Source organism: Lycium barbarum, chromosome 10 (genome assembly GCF_019175385.1).
Source record: "Lycium barbarum isolate Lr01 chromosome 10, ASM1917538v2, whole genome shotgun sequence".
NCBI classification, from domain to species: domain Eukaryota; kingdom Viridiplantae; phylum Streptophyta; class Magnoliopsida; order Solanales; family Solanaceae; genus Lycium; species Lycium barbarum.
Window position 1 is genome coordinate 102290111 of NC_083346.1, and position 19271 is coordinate 102309381.

At 36.8% G+C, this 19271-nt stretch overlaps 1 protein-coding gene and 1 pseudogene across 1 annotated transcript; both read left to right on the forward strand.

The window, feature by feature from the left end:
- The first annotated feature begins 12370 nt into the window (after positions 1 to 12370).
- Positions 12371 to 13803, forward strand: LOC132613213 (myricetin 7/4'-O-methyltransferase 2-like; annotated as a pseudogene).
- A 906-nt stretch (positions 13804 to 14709) lies between these two features.
- Positions 14710 to 18879, forward strand: LOC132613214 (uncharacterized). The gene is made up of 9 exons (XM_060327255.1): positions 14710 to 14770; positions 15274 to 15455; positions 15637 to 15827; positions 15992 to 16280; positions 16353 to 16542; positions 16616 to 17205; positions 17363 to 17750; positions 18099 to 18167; positions 18782 to 18879. Exons 1-9 carry the CDS (start codon positions 14710 to 14712, stop codon positions 18877 to 18879), a joined length of 2058 nt encoding a protein of 685 aa, XP_060183238.1.
- The last annotated feature ends 392 nt before the right edge of the window (positions 18880 to 19271 follow it).

A 19271-nucleotide genomic window follows, 5' to 3' on the forward strand; every position in this document is an offset into this window, starting at 1 on the left:
GTATACACAACAGGATGTCCGTAAATGGCGTGGTTGGAGTGACATGGCGCAAGACTTTATGGACAGGTTCAGTTTTAACACCGATATCACACCAGATAGAGTTTACATGACTAAGTTAACCAGGAAGTCAACTGAGACGTTCCGCGAATATGCGTTACGTTGGAGGTCAGAAGCGGCCAGGGTTCAACCTCCGATGAATGATAGGGAAATGACTGCTACCTTCATTGAATGCCAGGCTGGCATATTTTACGAGAAAATGATAGGTATGATGGGACAAAAATTCACAGAAGTTGTTCGAATGGGAGAAGCACTGGAAGAAGGAATCAAATCGGGGAAAATTCAGGATCTTATTGCTCTACAAGCAATGAACAAAGCTATACAATCTGGTTCTATCAACGGGATTAAAAAGAAGAAGGAAGATGTCGCTGCAGTCATGAACGCTCAAGGACATGAGCCGAGCCAAGCCATTCCTTACTTTAACCACCCACAACAAACTTTCCACCCTTACCACTACCCTGAACCCTACCAAGCTCCACTACCTCCTTACCCCGTTTACAACACCCAAGCAAACTACTACCAACCCCGAGCGCCTCCGCATCAAAACCCACGCCCGTATCAACCCAACCAAGCTCCAACTTACCAAAATCGACCACATACTATACCTAGAGCCCGTCCAAACCCTGACACCAAAAACACCCGTAATTACACTCAGATCGCTGAACCCTTGGCTCAATTGTTCGAAAGAATGAAAGCAGCAGGCATAATACAACCGATTGAAGGAAAAATTCCCGAGCCTATCCCAAAATGGTTTGATGGTTCCAAAAGCTGCGCATACCACTCTGGAGTTGTTGGGCACGCCACTGAAGATTGTTATGGGCTTAAAAACAAAATCGAAGCCTTGATTAAGGAAGGAGTAATTCAGCTCGCTGAAGCTAAGCCCAATGTGGTCAACAATCCTTTGCCTGCTCACGGAAATGCCAAGATTTAGAGGAGTCCAGTGCGGAAAGAGTCAGATCAACAACTTTGTCGCTCTCGTGGGAACAATCCAATACAACTACTCGCAACACCAAGGCACTGACAATATGGGGCGCCGAACCAGGAAAGACTCTGAAGAATTGGACTTGTACTCCGTCCTCGATCCGTCGGGAGCCTTGGTAGCATGAACATGTAGTGAACTTGTTTTCTTTTATTGATGCTTGAACCGTACTCAAAATTTTGTTTGTTTTACTTCACCTTGTGGAAGCTTGAATTGCAAAACTATGAATGCATTTCTGATTTTTCTTAATCATCTATTTTCTACTTTATTTATCAAAACTGTCAACTCTACGATTGTGACATGAAATGTACGAATAGACAACACACATTCCGAGAGAGTAACAAAGAAACTAGGGGGACAAGACAAGATTCCACTCACAAGAATTGAAATAGCCGATAGGTGATAACATAAGCCTAAAAGCTAGCAATTCAAGAAGAAATCAAAGTACGACATTAGGTTAGACAACCTAGTTTGCAACCTTTCCTTTAGTTACGAACTACGTTCCGACCTGATTCCCATGGTGGGATACGTAGGCAGCCCACATAGGGTTCGGTTGCATTTAGAACAGAAGTCCAAAATATCTTATGCGTGCGAACTACGCTTGACCTGATTCCTCGGTGGATACGTAGGCAGCCCACATAGGGACTCGGTCATACTAGATTAGAATTTTTGCCATTTACATGCGTACGAACTACGTTCCGACCTGATTCCCGAGGTGGGATACGTAGGCAACCCACGCAGGGTTCGGTTGTTCTATAACAGAAAAAAAAAATCCTTACACAAGGAGAACTATGCTTAGCCTAATTCCCTCGGCGGGATTCGTAGACTATTAACATACAGATCCGTCACACCTAGATAAAATCCAACAAATCTTTTACCATTTATATAACAGAACTACGCTGACCTGATTCCTTTGGTGGGATTCGTAGGCAATCCACATCAGGTTCGGTCCCTTTATTAGAAAATTTTGAACCATTTTTATGTACTCATGAACTACGTTCTGACCTGATTCCTTGGCGGATACGTAGGCAACCTATACAAGGTTCGGTCACACCCCACAACATAAATTTAGTACACCCTTCTGAACCCAAAACTGGGGCATATTTTGAAAAGATATAGACGAAAGAACGGTTGGACATCGACAAGATTAAGGCTATCAGACAGGAAGTATTTTAAGCCAGTTACTTTAGAAGTGTCACAATCCGAAGTTGACAGAATATTTTACAACTTACATACATATATTTACATATATATATGTCTTTCCTTACATACATACATTTACATATACATATTTCACAACTTATATACATACATTTCCTTATACATATACTTACATACCCACCTTTCGAATGAAATACTTTCTTTCAATCATTTTCACTACTGGTCATCTACCGAGATTTGTACGGAGATCACAAGATCCAAACAAACAAGACAAATGGAGCGCCAACAACGTCAAGCTTCGAGTCAACACGAGTCAACTTCCCCTCCCAAACTAAGAAATTTTCTTTGAGCGCAGGAATCAAAAGGCCGCGACATCAACAGTCAAGTCTATCGATCACAACTAAAAGCATCGCTTGGACATTGTGGCCTCGCATCAAAAGCCATACGGCTTTACTTCCAACCTTATATTTTAATTTATTTTTTATCAAAATAATTTTATAACTTTATACACCTGTTTTGTAGGTTGACGAGATTGAAGGCGAATTAAATCAGGATTACGTGTCCTCAATTTGGCCTGTCACGATACCATCAACATCATGAGCCAGATGGCTATTCCACCACTTTACTCCATACTTTATCAATTATTTTATCCTATGCTTTACCACCTTTAACTATTTTACTCTGAACTTTGCAGGAATCATTGTTAAGTCTCCGAAGACAGCTGGAGGCATCTCCAAAGACAACTGGAGGCATCTCCGAACACAACTGGGGGCATCACCTGGCTATACGGCATCACATGCATAAGCCATACGGCTACACTCTTACGAACTCTCATCAAGTCCCCGAAGACAACCGGAGACATATGCATCATGTCCTCGAAAATAGCCGGAGACATGCTTTAGGCTCGTCCACCTTTAATAAGACACTTTAGGCTCGTCCGCCTTTAATAAGACACTTTAGGATTGTCCGCCTTTAATAGGACACTTTAGGCTCGTCCGCCTTTAATAGGACAGTTAGGATCGTCCGCCTTTAATAGGACATTTAGGCTCGTCCGCCTTTAATAGGACACTTTAGGATTGTCCGCCTTTAATAGGACATTTTAGGCTCGTCCGCCTTGAATAGGATATCATTTCTTTAAATGCCTCACACGGCATATGCATCATGTCCTCGAAAACAACCGGAGACATACTTGGGTTCGTCCACCCTAAAATAGGACATATTGGGTTCTTCCACCCTAAAATAGGATACTTGGGTTCATCCACCCTAAAATAGGATACTTGGGTTCGTCCACCCTAAAATAGGATATATTGGGTCATTCTACCCTAAAATAAGAATTCACATATTTATCTTGAATTTTACAGGATTAGCATCGAGTCTCTGAAGACAACTGGGGGCATCATTCGGCTGTACATACGCATAAGCCAGACGGCTACACTGTGACATTACTCTCTACCTTATCATTCGCTTTACCAATTCTAATGATTTTACAGGAATTATCATTAAGTCTCTGAAGACAACCAGAGACATCATTTGGCTGTACGACCTCATTAGCATATCGTTGAGTCCCGAAGACAACCGGAGACATCACATGGCTACACAACCTCACCCGCATAAGCCAAACGGCTACATCATTTATCATCAAATCCCCGAAGACGACCGGAGACATATCATCCAGTCCCCGAAGACAACCGGAGACATCGCATGGCCACACGGCCTCACCTGCATAAGCCAAACGGCTATACACTTATTTTACTCCTTACTTCATTTCTTTATTTTATCATCTACGTTTCCTACTTTCACAATTTTACCTTGAAATCCGCAGACATCAACAAGTTCCGGAAGACAACCGGAGGCCTTATCACTATCATCTTCAACTGCAACTAGAGACCTTATCACATCCTCGGCATACACATCACACATTCATTCAAGTCCCTACTGACAACCAGAGACAGCATTGGCCACACGGCTTCATCTTCATTCCTACACTCATATTTACTATCATTTTACACTCTTTATAATTTTACACTTTCGGCTTTATTACTAATTTTGACGTGAATTTCAGTTTTGGCAGAAAATACATCCTGCAGAGACGCAACACAACGTGGAACTTTATCTTACGCAGTGAACTGGGGCAAATTTGCTGAAGAGGATTACCAAACTCACAAGCAAAGGTCACGGATCTACTCTCGAACTCAATTCCTCCTATGTCCACCAACATGTGATACGTAGGATAAATTCTCCTTTCACATCCTCCGCTAAATCTACTCTTTTCATAATCTCATATTCCTTTCTACATCCCCAGTGTCTCCATAACTCAACACTGGGGCATCTTTGAAGAATTCACATCGTGTCTAGTAGAGTCCTACTTAAAAGTGTGTTGCGCGCCATATTTATAATTAGGAGGCTATAAGCATATGTTCTATTCTTGAACGTTCTCGTCACCTGTCTACAACCCCCCCGCTAGATTATGAATCCACAAAAACTTTCGAACTAGACATGGCCTTAGTGCAACCCTAGATATGTAGGCAACTTAAAACTAAGATTCAGCCATAATTTTCCATAATTCCTTCGGACCTCATCATATTTTCCATCAATTTTCCTAAACCGTACTTTCTTACAAATTCATATTCGTCGGTCCAAACAAAATTGACTACTACGTCAACTTCTTCGCCCGAAGATTCTTACATCATCTCCGTTCGAAGAGGGGCATCTGTTGACATCCAATTTTGTCCCTCCTTTATTTAATTTACTCGGGTTTCTAAATTTATTGACGAGCTAAATATTCTATTTTCACAATATTTTTATTGCTACTACTATTAATATCACTACTTATATTTTTGACATTATGAGCATTACTTTATCATAAATTTTGAACAGCTAGTCATCGTTTTCGTTTCGGGTTCGGATTCGTTAAATTAATTACAAGACAACACTTTGTAAAATCCTTACTTTCTATATACTAATTACTATTTATCTTCACATAATAAATATTGTACTATTTACTAAATTAAAAGCCCGGAAATAATTAAATAGCGGAGAAAGGATCAACAATTTTCAGCCAAATTAATGGCCCAAAATGCAAATACAATATTGTTTCCTTACCCAAATAAACAACCCACATCTTTTATACCCAACCCAAATTTTCGACCCACATTTTCAGCCCAATTCATAGCCCACAACGTCCAGCCCATACCCATTATCCCTACCCGGTCCAATACATCTACCCGGCCCAACCCCTACACTTCAACTCCTAGACCTAACCCCTCACTTCTTCTTCATTCCCCCATTCTTTCCCCTTCCTCTTCACCCGCCGCTCACCCGTCTCTCTCACGTTCTCCCTCTGCACTTCCACTTCCCCTTGTCCCCCCACGCATCACGTTCACCTCCTTCCTGACACTTCCACCACGCCTCTGCCACCTTCACACTCCCTGCTCCCCACGTTATCTGCCGCTCCTTCGTCTCTCTATCATACGCTCCTCTCTTTCTTAAACCAAACGAAGCCCTATAAATTCGGGGAATTGTTCTGTTAAAAGGGGGAGTTTTAATCGGTAAAGAAACAGCCAACAATTTACACCATTTTTATTTTGGAATTTTAGTTACTTTAATCGAGTTCGAATCGGTTCATAACGAGAGTAGATTCGAGGCCATCGACAACTCAGTTCACTGCACACAAAAAAGGTAAATCTCGATACGTTTCTTATTTTTAGTCTCTAGTTTTTACTCTAGTTCATTAATTATGTAGTTTCCCTGTCATCGTGTTGTTGGTTTGATGTTTGGATGCTGTTAGGATAGGATGTCGATTGCTGAAACGAATTTAAAAATGTACATCGTAGTTTTGGATGCTTAGACTGAATTCTCAGGAGTTAGGACCTGTTCAAAGCCGAATATACATAAGATATACGATGGGCATCAGGGTAAAGGGGAAGGTATGCATTCGATATACATCTGATATACACATCATGGTGTATATATCTTAGGTATATCGCGTATATGATTAAAATAGGTAGTAACACATAAGGCCTACATGTTAAACGAGTAAAGTAAAACTTGCAGAATTGGGAATGCGAGTGCGATTTCGAATTTAGAATAGACAGTAGTCTCCTTTCATGTGCTTTGATCAAGTTTAGTCTGTTTGTTTGCTGCATGTTTCCCAGAGTTCGTTCTGTATCCATTTCACTATATGAACTTAGCTTTGCGTTACTCTTTTCAGTTTGATGGCTACTGGTTTTATCCTCTGTTCAGTGGTAGAGTGAGCCTGATTTCTATATCTTTATAACTATTTAATAGCTTTTTTCATCGCAAATCTCTGTCTAACTTCTATGTTGGGATTGTTTATATTAAGGTTAGAATTCTAATTGTTATTTGAGATAATTAATTTTGGATCAGATTTTGAATGTTTGCCTATTTGTCTTTTCAAACAAATGAATGACAGAACTTGACTTAGTGACATATCTCTTACTTGTGTGGCATTATGAACTATACTCAGACTGCTATTCTGTTTGCCTTTCTGTGGTGATTCCTTAATTTGGCAAAAGTTGTTAAGTCTTGCATAGGCATGAGAATAGGTTATGTTCCTCTAAGGTTTTAAATGGCATGATATGGGCCTGTTTGGAATTATTTTGAATTGCATTCCTTCACATATTTCTGATGTGGTTTAAAATCATAAGCTAAGCTGAGATTAAGGCCTATAAGAGATTTGTTCTGTTTTTCCTAAAATGTTTAAAACATGTCAAGTTTCAGAATCCCTTTTTCTCCCAAATACAAATTAGCTTGGATGTGGATTTCCATACTTTAGTTGACACTCTAAGGACTATTACATGACAATTCATTTGATTTATGCTTGATGAACGATCTACAGGATTTAGTAGTTGTGTTAATTGGTAGTGTCTAAGTCTGCCTATTAGTTAGATATACGTTCAATCTCACCTTTATTTTTGTTGCTAACCTGAAGAATGCTCTCCTGAATATTGTTGAGTGTATGCTGGACTTTTATGAGTGGTTGTCACATGCATATAATGCACTGGTTCTAGTACTTGTCTAATCCGAAATGAGACTGCAGAGTTTTTCTTTTTCCCCTCATACTTACTGAGCAACAGTTTATCAGATTATGGTGTTTGTTTCTATTTGAGTACAATAAGAGAATAGAGTTGATGATAAAATAGTTAACGTGTCTGCTGGGATTGTTAATAATCTGTTGAAGCTATCTTGAGTATAAATGTATAATAGGAACCATGATTTAGGTTTCAGCTTGGTCTTCATTTTTCTTTTAACGATGGTTTGCCATTTTAAACCTAAGGGATGTTTTCCTCTGGAGCTACAGTTATAAAATTACTAGTCTAGTGCCTGTTTGCAGATTACTTAAGATAAGGTCTTATTTATGTTTAGACGATTGAGATGAGAATATGCATATGTTGAGTCTACCTCGATCAGAAGAATTCAGAACAGTATTGCGATTTAATACTTTGAATTAACTGTAGCATAAATGATGTGGTTGTTATCAAAGAAATGTGTTCATCTCTGTGTAACTGCGATGAAGGTTGGTAAGTTTTTGTTACATTTAGAAGCCTATCAAAGTTCACGCCCTAGTTGTTTACTTAGTTTACCACCCCACAAAGGCTTAAATCTAGGTTGGCATTTATATTCGTTTAATAGCTTACTGTGTTTATTACGCCATAGTTGGAATTGGCAAGCCGATTGAAGAACGTGCGTATGATAATCTGCTAGAGATCAACTTACAGTACCTGCTTAGTATGCATAGTTTGAAGAATTATGAAGTCGTGGCTTTGTTTAATAGCTGATTTTGTTTGTAATCTGTGAAGTATCACACTTTAGCCATTTTCGCTTTAATTGCAATCATGAGTTATGGTGATTCCAGCCATTCTGTTTTGTACCTTTGAGTCATGAGATACTGCCCATTTTAGACTGAGTTCCTATCACAACTTGAGTTAAACTTCAGTTCTCATTCTGAGCTGAGTTATTGTATCATCGGTTGAAATACTAATCTTAAATTAATTTGGCTGCTGCGAAGCTGCAGCAGATGTTTGCTATACTTTGTTGAACCGACTCTTTGTTTTTGTTTTTTTTGAGGAAAGATTGATGTTTCGCGGTTGCCGTTCCGTCTACTATTACCTCGTACCGCTACTTATAGCTGTGCTAATTGCTACGTTTGGAATTACGCTAGTGGTCGTTGTGTATTGCTTATCCGCCCATTTCTTCACATGTCATTTAGTTCCGGTTGCAAGTTCTTATATTTAAGCTGAATATGTCTTGGCATATGTTAATCATCTCTTAAGTTTCCCATATATGATGATTTTGTATATTATAAGAATTATACCATCGCATTAATTTCTTCTCCTTTCTTTTGCATGACATCGGGGATTGCGAGGAGTCTCGAATGAGACTCAACTTTGCTGCAAGATCAAACAATTATGTTACCTCCTCTCGAGTCAACCCACTCTAAAAAAAAAAAGAGAATTTTGGGCCAAAGCCCATCACATTGGCAGCGAATAGCAGCCGTCCAAAAGGATTGAGCCAAACAGTAGCTTAGTCGCGGCAATCCTAAAAATATACTGAGCCCATTTAATTTCTTTGCTCTTCTATTCTATTTTTGTGTATTTAATTTGTGTTGTACGACTAGCATTTGTTTGTTAATTTAGATGAACTTTAGCAAATTAGTGAAGTTTAGTTTAATAATGGGTAGTTAATTCAAAGAGAAAACTGACAATTAGCTTCATTAGTTTATGTCGAAATTATTTATTATCCATAATATTCATCTTTTAGAATAATTGATTTTCAAAGTATCACGACTATATATTTTTTTATTAAGGAAACTAAATTATACTTACTATTTTAGAAGTTTTACACTAACTTAGCTTATTCTAAGAAATAAAAAGATAAATTAGTTTCAACGGATAACTTTCCACTTTAATTCCTTCCAACACTTGAAATACATATTTGTCTAAGATAACCTTTAAAACTTTATTAAATAATTCTTTTAAATTTTAGTCATTTCCTCCACATATAAACATTACATGTTCCGCTTTCTTTTAGTTTATTTTTGACTAAAACTCTTTTATGCAACTATTGCCTTTTCACAAGTATTATACTTTCGTTTAAAATTTTAACAACATTTACAAGTCCTATTTTAAATAGCATTCTTACATGTCTATCTATAACTCTAGTCATACTTACAAAGCTACTTTTTTTTTAATTTTATTTTTATTTTTTATAATACTATATTTACACTTAGCCTAACTAATCAAAGTCCGGTCGGTTAACCATTGTTAATGGGTCTTAAAGGATGCCTAATACCTTCCCTTTAGACTAATTGAACCCTTACCTAGAATCTTAAGTTTCGCAGACCTTAAACAGAGCTAACTTTAGAAAATGACTTTAATAAACTTTAGGTGTCCTAATTCACCATAAATAATTAGGTGGCGACTCCTTTAACAACAAACACAAAAAATAGGAATCTCCAATACGTCATACTTCTACTTTAACTCTCCGGGGTTAAAAATGGGTGTGACATCGTGCTCATGGGAGGCAACCCCATCAGCTGGAAATCCAAAAGCAAACAACTACCTCATTGTCATCAGCAGAAGCAGAATATAGAGCAGTAACGAAAGTAGTTGGAGAGCCTGTCTGGCTAGAAAGATTACTGCATGAGCTCAATGAGACACCCCCATTGCCAATATCAGTTTTTTGTGATAGCCAAGCAACAGTTCACATTGCTAAGAACCATATGTTTCATGAGAGAACCAAACACATAGAGGTGGACTACCATTTTGTTCGAGATAAACTACAGGAGGGGTTCATTGTTCTTCATCACATTTCTACTTTCGAGCAGCTTGCTGACATTTCACAAAGGCTCTCACTGGACCTCTGCACTCAACTATTTTGGGCAAGTTTTTAGGGAGTTTCTCCCCTCTAACTTGAGGGGGAATGTTAAGATTATTTCTGTAATGTATGAAGAGTCAATTACTTGGTTCAAGTTAGTTAGTTAGATGATTAGTTGTCATTAGTTAGATGCTTAGCTGTCATTAGCTCATTGTTAGAGTCGGTTAGTTTGTTAGTATTAGTGTAGATATTTTGCTTTGATTTCATGTATGTATATAAACATGTAATGCAATGGAATTAATCAAGTTTTTCATTTCCCAAATCACCTCTCATTGTTTCATCTCACCTTCACTCTCTCTCATGAAGCAGTTACTAGTTTCATAGTTCAGTAACCTCCATTAATGTAGGTTTAGCTTTCTCAATATCAATTTCAACACCCCTAAGCCTAAGTAGCATAGATGAGAGTTCCATTAGTACATGGCACGTTGACATGAGATTTCCAAAAAAATAAGAATACAACAACAAAGTGAGTGCTCAACCTTGAAATTACAATATTCTATCAATCCTGTCCAATGTAACCTTGATAATTAGAAGGGATTCCCAAGCAAATTCAGATATTGAATCATCAAATAAAAGGAAATGTGTTTCTTCTTTCTTTTCTTTTTTTCTTTTCTTTTGTCAAATCATACCCTCTTGGATAAGATAGCAAGAATTGCTATAGCTACTCACCCCGTGCTACATATTTCTTTCTTTTATCGTTAACCCATGCTACAATTTTTTTTTTCTTTTTCTGTTGTGGAAATTGGAGAACACTTTACATAGCTTTGAAGTAGACCTTTAATGTCAATAATCTACAACAAATGTACAATATAATAGCATCCTGAGTTTCAAATGAAAAAGGAAAATGCATGTAAAGAATTTGCAACCAAAAAACTTCTTGCAACTACTCTTAGAAGAAAGGCAAAATAGTTCCCTATAATGCATGCATGAAATCTAATTAACAGTATAGACTCAAACATGAGAAAAAAGGAAACTCCCCCAACCTCACGATTCTTGCTGAAGCACCAAGGAACTTCCCAAAGCTACTAAATACACGCTAATAGGTGAAAAATTAACCTAATATTTTGTAGGAGATGTATCACACCTGTGGAATCCGTCTCCACTTAGAGTGGAGTGTGATCATAATTGTGAGCTTGTTTCAGGCCTTCTAGCAACGCCATTAATTCCATATGGGTGTGATTTATACCATTGGCACTTCCATAATATTTGCCCATAATGCAGTTCCCTTGATAGTCTCTAATGATCGATGATTCCACCTGTTAGGGACGTATCCTTAAAGCACCATCAGTGTTTAGCTTTAAAAAATCTGTTGGCGGAGTACCATTTTACACAAATCGAGTTATGATGTACAGTGCGGAACTAGAATTTCTATCAAGGGGTGTCAAAATAATAACAAATATACAAGGCAACAAGATGTAGAGAAAGAAGATGGGAAGAGAGATATTTTATTTCTCTTGAATTTGATGTATAAAATGAATTGGTTTAACTACTTATTTATAGAACAACAGAAGCTACTTGCAAAGAAGCTGCTTGCAAAGCTACTTGTAAGCTTCGTAAGAAGTTGTGGGAGTAATAAATGGACATCGCAATTTAGTGTATTCAAAACAAAAATTTTATTATCAGCTGTTTGAGTCGCGAAAGGGCCGCTAGCATAGTATTATTTATATAGTAATAATAATAGAAGGATAATATTATATTATATATTTATTTATAAACAAAACAAAAACAACGAAAATCAAGAAAATCATCGGCCATACAATGATGTCATTGTGGATCTCATTCGTAATCCAGCTTTTTTTAAGACAAAGTTAGAGTAGTCATTTAGGGAATAAGTCTTTTTTATTTTTTATTATTCTACTATTAGCATAGGGTAAAGTGGTACCATATTCTATTCCTTGCAAAATTTTGGTTCCAGTACCCTTGAAATATAACAAAATAAAAATCTTGTGTTATATAGTGAAAAAACATGTTGAAGAATTTTATAGCCGTAAAAACACAAAATTATAAACACACTTCACCTAGTAAAATAGTATGAGATTTAGTAAGCTTATTAGATCTTTTCCGGTGTTGTTTCGACAACTATGGGGAATTAAAAAGTAATTGCAGTTAAAAAATAGTAAAGTGTTCTAGAGAAGTAGTGTATATACTACGGCGAGAAAAAAACATGTAGTACAATACAACTGTTAAAGTCTTTCCTTTTCTCATACTTCTATAAATATAATTACATGCCATTAGTGGATTTAGATAACAAATTTAAGCAAAGCAAGTTCCTTAGAAATGTCAATGATTACTGAGAGCTCCACTGAGCTTCTCCAAGCTCAACTTTGGAACTATATTTTCCACTTTATAAGTTCTTCAGCAGTAACATGTGCAGTTCAACTAGGCATGATAGCCTCTACAAACATGGTATGCCAATGTGTCTTTCCGGCCTCTTGGCTGAACTTCCCCTCGACCCTTCCAAGGTATCTTTCATGCCAATCCTACTTCGCTTTTTAGTTCATTCTGGCTTCCTAAATCAACATGAAGATCGTTATTCTGTTACTCAAGTTAGTCACCTTCTTGTGAACAATGAGCCTTTGAATGTTAGGTCACTTTAATTTGTTGATCAATCCAGAACCATTCCTACAAAAAGCATGGTTTGACTTAAGTAGTTGGTTCCAAAATGATTTTTCCGCTGCTTTTCATACTGCTCATGGGAAATCTTTTTGGGTCTATATTTTGGAAAAACCAAGAGAAGGAAGTAATTTCAATAATGCAATGGCTAGTGAGTCAAGACTAATAACTAATGTTCTTATTACGAACGTTGATGTGGACGTTGGTGCTCTAAGTGTAAGCATGTTTTCGAGGGCTTGACATCATTGGTGGACGTTGGTGTGGCACGGGCACTGTGGCAACTGCCATAGCCTTCATTCCTGACATAAAGTGCATTGTATTTGATCTCTCTCATGTTATAGGCGATCTCAAGGGAAGTGAGAACTTGGAGTTTGTTGGAGGAAATATGTTTGATGAGATTCCTCATGCTAACGCAGTCTTACTCAAGGTAGCTAGAAATCCAGCCTCTATTGTTACTAATGCTTCTATTGTTTTCTCATAACACTTCTATATCTTACTATCTATTACTCTGTTTCAATTCATGTTACATTCTTTCTGTTTTGTCTAGAAAAGAATAATATATCTATAATTAAAAATAACTGAACTTTAAAATTTTCATTTTACCTTTAATGAGATGATGTATATATAACACGCAAATGTCTATAGCTTGTTTTAGATTACAAGTTTCAAAAGTCTTTATTTTTTTCTTAAACTTTGTGCCAATCAAATAAGGACGCATAAAATGGGACGGGACGGAGGGAACTAGTAAGTTTTTTCCTTCTCTTTATCAGATCCACTCTACTCAAGTACCTTTCATGGTTGAACAGAATATTCTGCATAATTGGAGTGACAAGATTGTGTGAAGATACTAAAGAAATGCAAAGAGTCAATTCCAACTAGGGAAAAGGGAAGGAAAGTTATAATCATAAACATGGTGATGGAGGCGCGACGACTTTGTTCGAGCACAACATTTCTTGGACTTGCTGGTGATGGTTCTTTATACCGCCAGAGAAAGTACTAAAAAAGAATGGGCGAAGCTCTTCGCAGAAGCTGGCTTCACTGAATATAAATTTACTCCCTCTCTGAGGTTTAGATCTCTCATTGAAATCTACCCTTAGCTTGAAGTCGTAACCTTGGCTTGGAATCTGAATTCAATAGTTGCATTAAATCTGACTACTATTAGTTTGAGAGTGCTTGTTTCTTTATTTTGCATTCATGGTATATGATGAATAAATGTTTGAGTTTATGTTGTCTTTTACCGAGCCCGTTTGGCTTAGCTTAAAAAAAGTGGCTTATAAGTTGATTTGACCAAAAAACAGTTTATAAGTCAAAAAAAATAAGTTGGGTCACTCCAATTTATTTATTTTTGACTTATTCTAAGCATTTTTTTTAGCTTACACACTGTTTTTGCCAAATACCTAAAAGACTAAAAAACAGCTTATAAGCTGATTTGACCACTTATAAGTCAATCCAAACGGGCTTATATAGTAATGTTTTATGGGCAAAGTACATATATATACATCTTTAAAGTAAATATTTACAAAACGCGACGACAGTTTTCAGTTTACAAGATATAACAGTACAATACTTACAAACCTATACAAAACCCAATTAGAGGCCAACCCCACGGAATCACGCACGCGAATACCGTTGCTTCCTACTCTTCCCATAATATCTCCCTCGATTTTTCTCCCCCAATTTCGCTCAATGTTTTCGCCCTATCTCTTCAGTTTTCATTGAGGATTCGAATGTGATTGAAGAAACAACTGCAACGTTGATAAACAATCAATTCCTCAATCAAAAACCATTGAAGTATCAGAAGTAATATAAATTTCGAGTTCCAAAAAAAAAAAGGAGCAGGTATTTTCCTTTTTTTGTTGTTGATATTTTGTGGAAGAACACAATCTGATTTAATAGAAGTCGATTGATGCATCAATTACCTAAACAAATTATCAATTATACGCGATTGAAATTTCAGAAGAACCATTCAAAATCGTACAGATCAAAGCTTTATTAGTGTAACAATGGCGGATAGCACAATGCAGTCAATAATGATACAACACAATGGAAGATGGGACGCATCAGGTGAATATATTTGAACTCCAAATACATTATGTTTTGAAGGCAATTAAAAGCATGTAATCTCGTGCATGAAAGAATTTGTATGAAAAGTTGTATGAACTTCATATAATAAGTAGATTCTGTAGTAATATATTGTTTTTGTTCAGGAAAAATTTGTCTATTGGAGTATGTATGAATTTTGGTTGAAAGTTGTATGAACTCCGTATACTAGGTAGAATCTGTAGTGTGGAACTGATTTTGTTCAGGAAAAATTTGTCTATTGGAGTATGTATGGATTTTGGTTGAAAGTTGTATGAACTCTGTATACTAGGTAGAGTCTGTAGTGTGGAACTGATTTGGTTCAGAAAAATTTGTCTATTTTAGTATGTATGAATTTTGGTTGAAAGTTGTATGAACTCTGTATACTAGGTAGAGTCTGTAGTGTGGAACTGATTTGGTTCAGAAAAATTTGTCTATTTTAGTATGTATGAATTTTGGTTTAAAGTTGTATGAACTTCGTGTAACAGGTCGATATGTAGAATTCAAAATTGAAGGAATCAAGTACGATTCAAATTCGAACTATAATGGATTGATTTCTACAATTGCTGCTCAACTGGGGATAGATACCACAGTCCAAACCATAATGATTAAATACATTGCTAGTGACCGATGCCCACCAATGATCATACACAACGACATGGGTGTTTGGGTATATTTAGATTAAAAAAAAAGAGTACAAAGATTTCTTCAGTAGGTTTCCTTTATGTATCACATTGGAGGATAGTGAAATGGAGGGAATTGAATTCCATCATGATGGTAAAAGTAGTTCCAGTTCAATAAACAGGGGTCGAGAAATTCAATCTTCATACATGGGAAATATTATTGAACAGATTGATATGGCTTCAAGTGAACATATTGAGTTGTTGGATAGTTGTGAAACTGAAATAATAAGCGACCCTCGACATGAATTTGTTGTGGAAAAACATATTTACAAGGATAAAGAAACACTCAATGCAGCTATGAGGCAATATGTCTTTATGAAGCAGTTTCAATTTCGGGTGAAAAGGTCTGGTACAAAAAGGTACGAACAAATATTATTGTTTATTGTAGATAAATAAAAAATGTATGAAGCATGTATGTATTTAAATCACATATATAATATAGGTGGGTGTATGAATATTGTATGATGTATGTATAAAAATGTATATTTTTCAATGTTTCTGATGTGTACTTCTTCATCAATAGCTATCAACTCGTATGCCCTGGTGAAAATTGTCCATGGTGTTTAAAGGCCTCAAGTCTAAATGATTCAAGGCTTTTCAAGATTAGGAATTTCTGTGATGTGCACACATGCTTGTTAAAGGATAGAATTTATGAACAACGTCAAGCAACTTCCAATGTCGTCAGCATTATTATAATGGATAAGTATGAAGATCCAAAAACAATATACAAACCCAAGGATATATCTAGGGACATGAGGAAACAACATAGTGTAACATTGACCTACATGCAAGCTTATAGAGCGAAGCAAAAGGCAATGATTATGTTATGAGGGGATCCCACCGACTCGTACAGTAAAATTCCAGCCTACTTATACATTTTACAGAAGACATATCCGGGATCGGTTGTAAGATTGGAAAAAACAGAGGAAGACCGTTTCTTGTATACCTTTGTAGCACTGGAAGCTTGTATTAGAGGATGGGAGTATTGCAGACCTATAGTGGTGGTTGATGGAACCCATCTTAAATCAACTTACAAGGGGACTATGCTAATTGCTTGTACATTGAATCCAGGAGGTTTGTTTTTTATCTTTCTTTTTAAAAAAAAAAAAAGTTTATAACTGATTGTATTATTTGTGTATGGAAGCAGGTAGTATACTGCCGCTTGCATATGGTATAGTTGATTCCGAAAATGATTCATCTTGGACATGGTTCTTTGAGCGGTTCAGGGATGCTTTTGGTGAGAGGGAGAACATGTGTTTTATGTCGGACAGGCATGAAAGTATATGGAATGCGAGTGCAGCAGTGTACCCTGGGCTGCCTCATTATGCCTGTATTTGGCATTTGTGGAACAATTTAATTAAGCAATGCCACAGAAACAAAGAGCAGATGAGGAAATTATACTATGCAATGGCTAAGGCATACACCCTCCAAGAGTTTAACGAATGCATGGGAAGGGTGACCAAAATAGATAGGAAGCTGAGGAGATACTATTTTGAGATTGGTTATCATAAATGGACACGAATACATGCAACAGTAAAAAGAACATGGACACAGACTTCAAACATAGCTGAATCTATAAACAATGCTACAGTGAATGCTAGGGAATTGCCGGTGGCAAAATTATTGGATTTCATGAGGGAATTGGTTGAAAGATGGAATGCGACGCACAATGAAGAAGCAAAGAATACATTCACAGATCTTACTAAAAAGTATCAAGAAATTATCAACAAGAATGGGGTATTATCACACCGTATGACTGTAAGATAATCCTTCTGTTAACTTATATCCTTTTTTTTTCTGTCATATGTATGAAAACTCTATAATATGTGTATATATGTTGTATGTTTAGTGTATAATTTCTGAATTACTTGTACAAATGTAATTTTGATTGCAGGTACGAGCTTCCACTGAATTTCTACATACAGTGATTGATGGTGTTAGGAGGTTCACAGTGTGTCTTCGAGCTAGGACGTGTACTTGTGGAAGATTTCAACTGGATGAGATACCTTGCGGGCATGCTATGGCTGTTATAGTGTATAGGCACCAACATGGAGCGGAATATACCTCTGCCTACTACAGCAATAAGAATTTCCTAGATACATATGCAATACCAGTTGTGCCTCTTCCATGTGAAAGTACATGGGATATACCGAGGCATGTAAAGGAAGAGATTGTGTTGCCACCAGATGGTAAAAAACCACCAGGAAGACCAGCTACCAAACGAATGAAACCATTCCACGAGGGGAAATTTAAGAAATCAACAGTGACATGCAGCAGATGTGGTACAGAAGGCCACAATAAGAAGACCTGTAGCAATATTCCAAAGGGAAATTAAATAGTCGACAATGTTATGGCGGTGATATTTTTTTTAATGACAGTAGAAACTCTGTTTTTTTTTCTTTTTTAGTAACAGTAGAAACTGACTCTGTTTTTTTTTTTTTTAGTAACAGTAGAAACTGAGTACAATTTTAATAATAATAATGTTGAAAAGTTGATATGAATTTGGTTATCAACATTACGTGTTTGGTTTTGGTTGGCTATAATAAAATCTTATAGTTTGTCTGCAATATGTATGGTTACTGTATGAATAATGTATTTAACAGGCTGATGTATTGTGGTAAATATGTCAGAGCTCACATTACCTGTGGTTTGTTGGTGGACTCACTGGCTTTCACTTGTATCTAATAAGCACCAATCAGGTCAGTTGCTTTACCTTGTATTCATGTTGATAGAATTGGGTTTTACCACAGGAAGGCCTTTTGTGTTTTGCCTTCTGGCTGCTTTTATACCTTTGTTGGACCCATGAATATGCTGTTGTTCCTTTAGCAGAATATGATTGGGACCTTTTGATTCCTTTTTAGTGACCTTATGATGCAAGGAAAAGAGGAGGAGCCTAATGTACTACTTTCTCTGTTCCCATAATTGCTTCTGCATTTTAGTATACTGTTGGACGGGAGGGTAGGGTCAGGTTGGTGTTTTATGTCTTCTTTTTTATTTCAAGTTGTTCCTTCGCATTTATCTATAATAGATGCAGGCAGTTCTGGTGAAGGTTTTGGGTTGTTCTGATTTAGGATAAACTGCACTCTAGTTTTCTTGCTTTTCTTTCCTTCTAATCATTTAAACCAAATAATTTGTTTTGGTTGGGTGGTCATGCATCAAGTTTCTTTTAGTCAAACTACTGTCTATATAAGTTAAAGTAAAATAACTTTTAGACAAGGTGTCTTGCTGTGAGATCCCACGCAAAGCTTGACACCTAAATATGTCAGAGCTCACATTACATTATTTTCAATTTGGCATTTCTTACAATCTGCAGAACCTGAAGCAAGAGCAGCTACACGATTCAAAACGCCTCTCAAACCAAATTGTATGGAAGACGTATCAAATATGATTAATAAACTCAAAGATTCATAGCAAGATGAGTTACAATATTTGCATAACAAAACAGGCAAAAACTTAAGATGGATCCCAACAAAATGTATCATAACCACTGAAAGATTCATAGCAAGATGAGTTACAATATTTGCATAACAAAACAAGCAAAAACTTAAGATAGATCCCGACAAAATGTATCATACCCAGTCACCAACAAACTATGTTTTTACATCAAACGCTACAAACTAGTAACTCTAAAAACTAATTTTTCACTTTTCGTTTAGGTCTCGGTAATTTTTCCCACTGGGGGACAGGTTCCTTACGAATTCTTGGCCCACCTAATTTACCGGTAACCAATCCAGTGGCTTCACACTCACTAATAGCTCCAGCATCCTGCTTTTGCCTTGCATAATCCCACAGTAGGGCACCAT

Excerpts from the sequence above, each read along its gene's own strand:
- LOC132613214 (XM_060327255.1), top strand. The coding sequence starts at position 14,710 with ATGGCGGATAGCACAATGCAGTCAATAATGATACAACACAATGGAAGA. Across the intron at positions 16,543-16,615 it reads TTGTACATTGAATCCAGGAG|GTAGTATACTGCCGCTTGCA; the intron begins GTTTGTTTTTTA and ends GTATGGAAGCAG. Across the intron at positions 17,206-17,362 it reads AAATTATCAACAAGAATGGG|GTACGAGCTTCCACTGAATT; the intron begins GTATTATCACAC and ends TTTTGATTGCAG.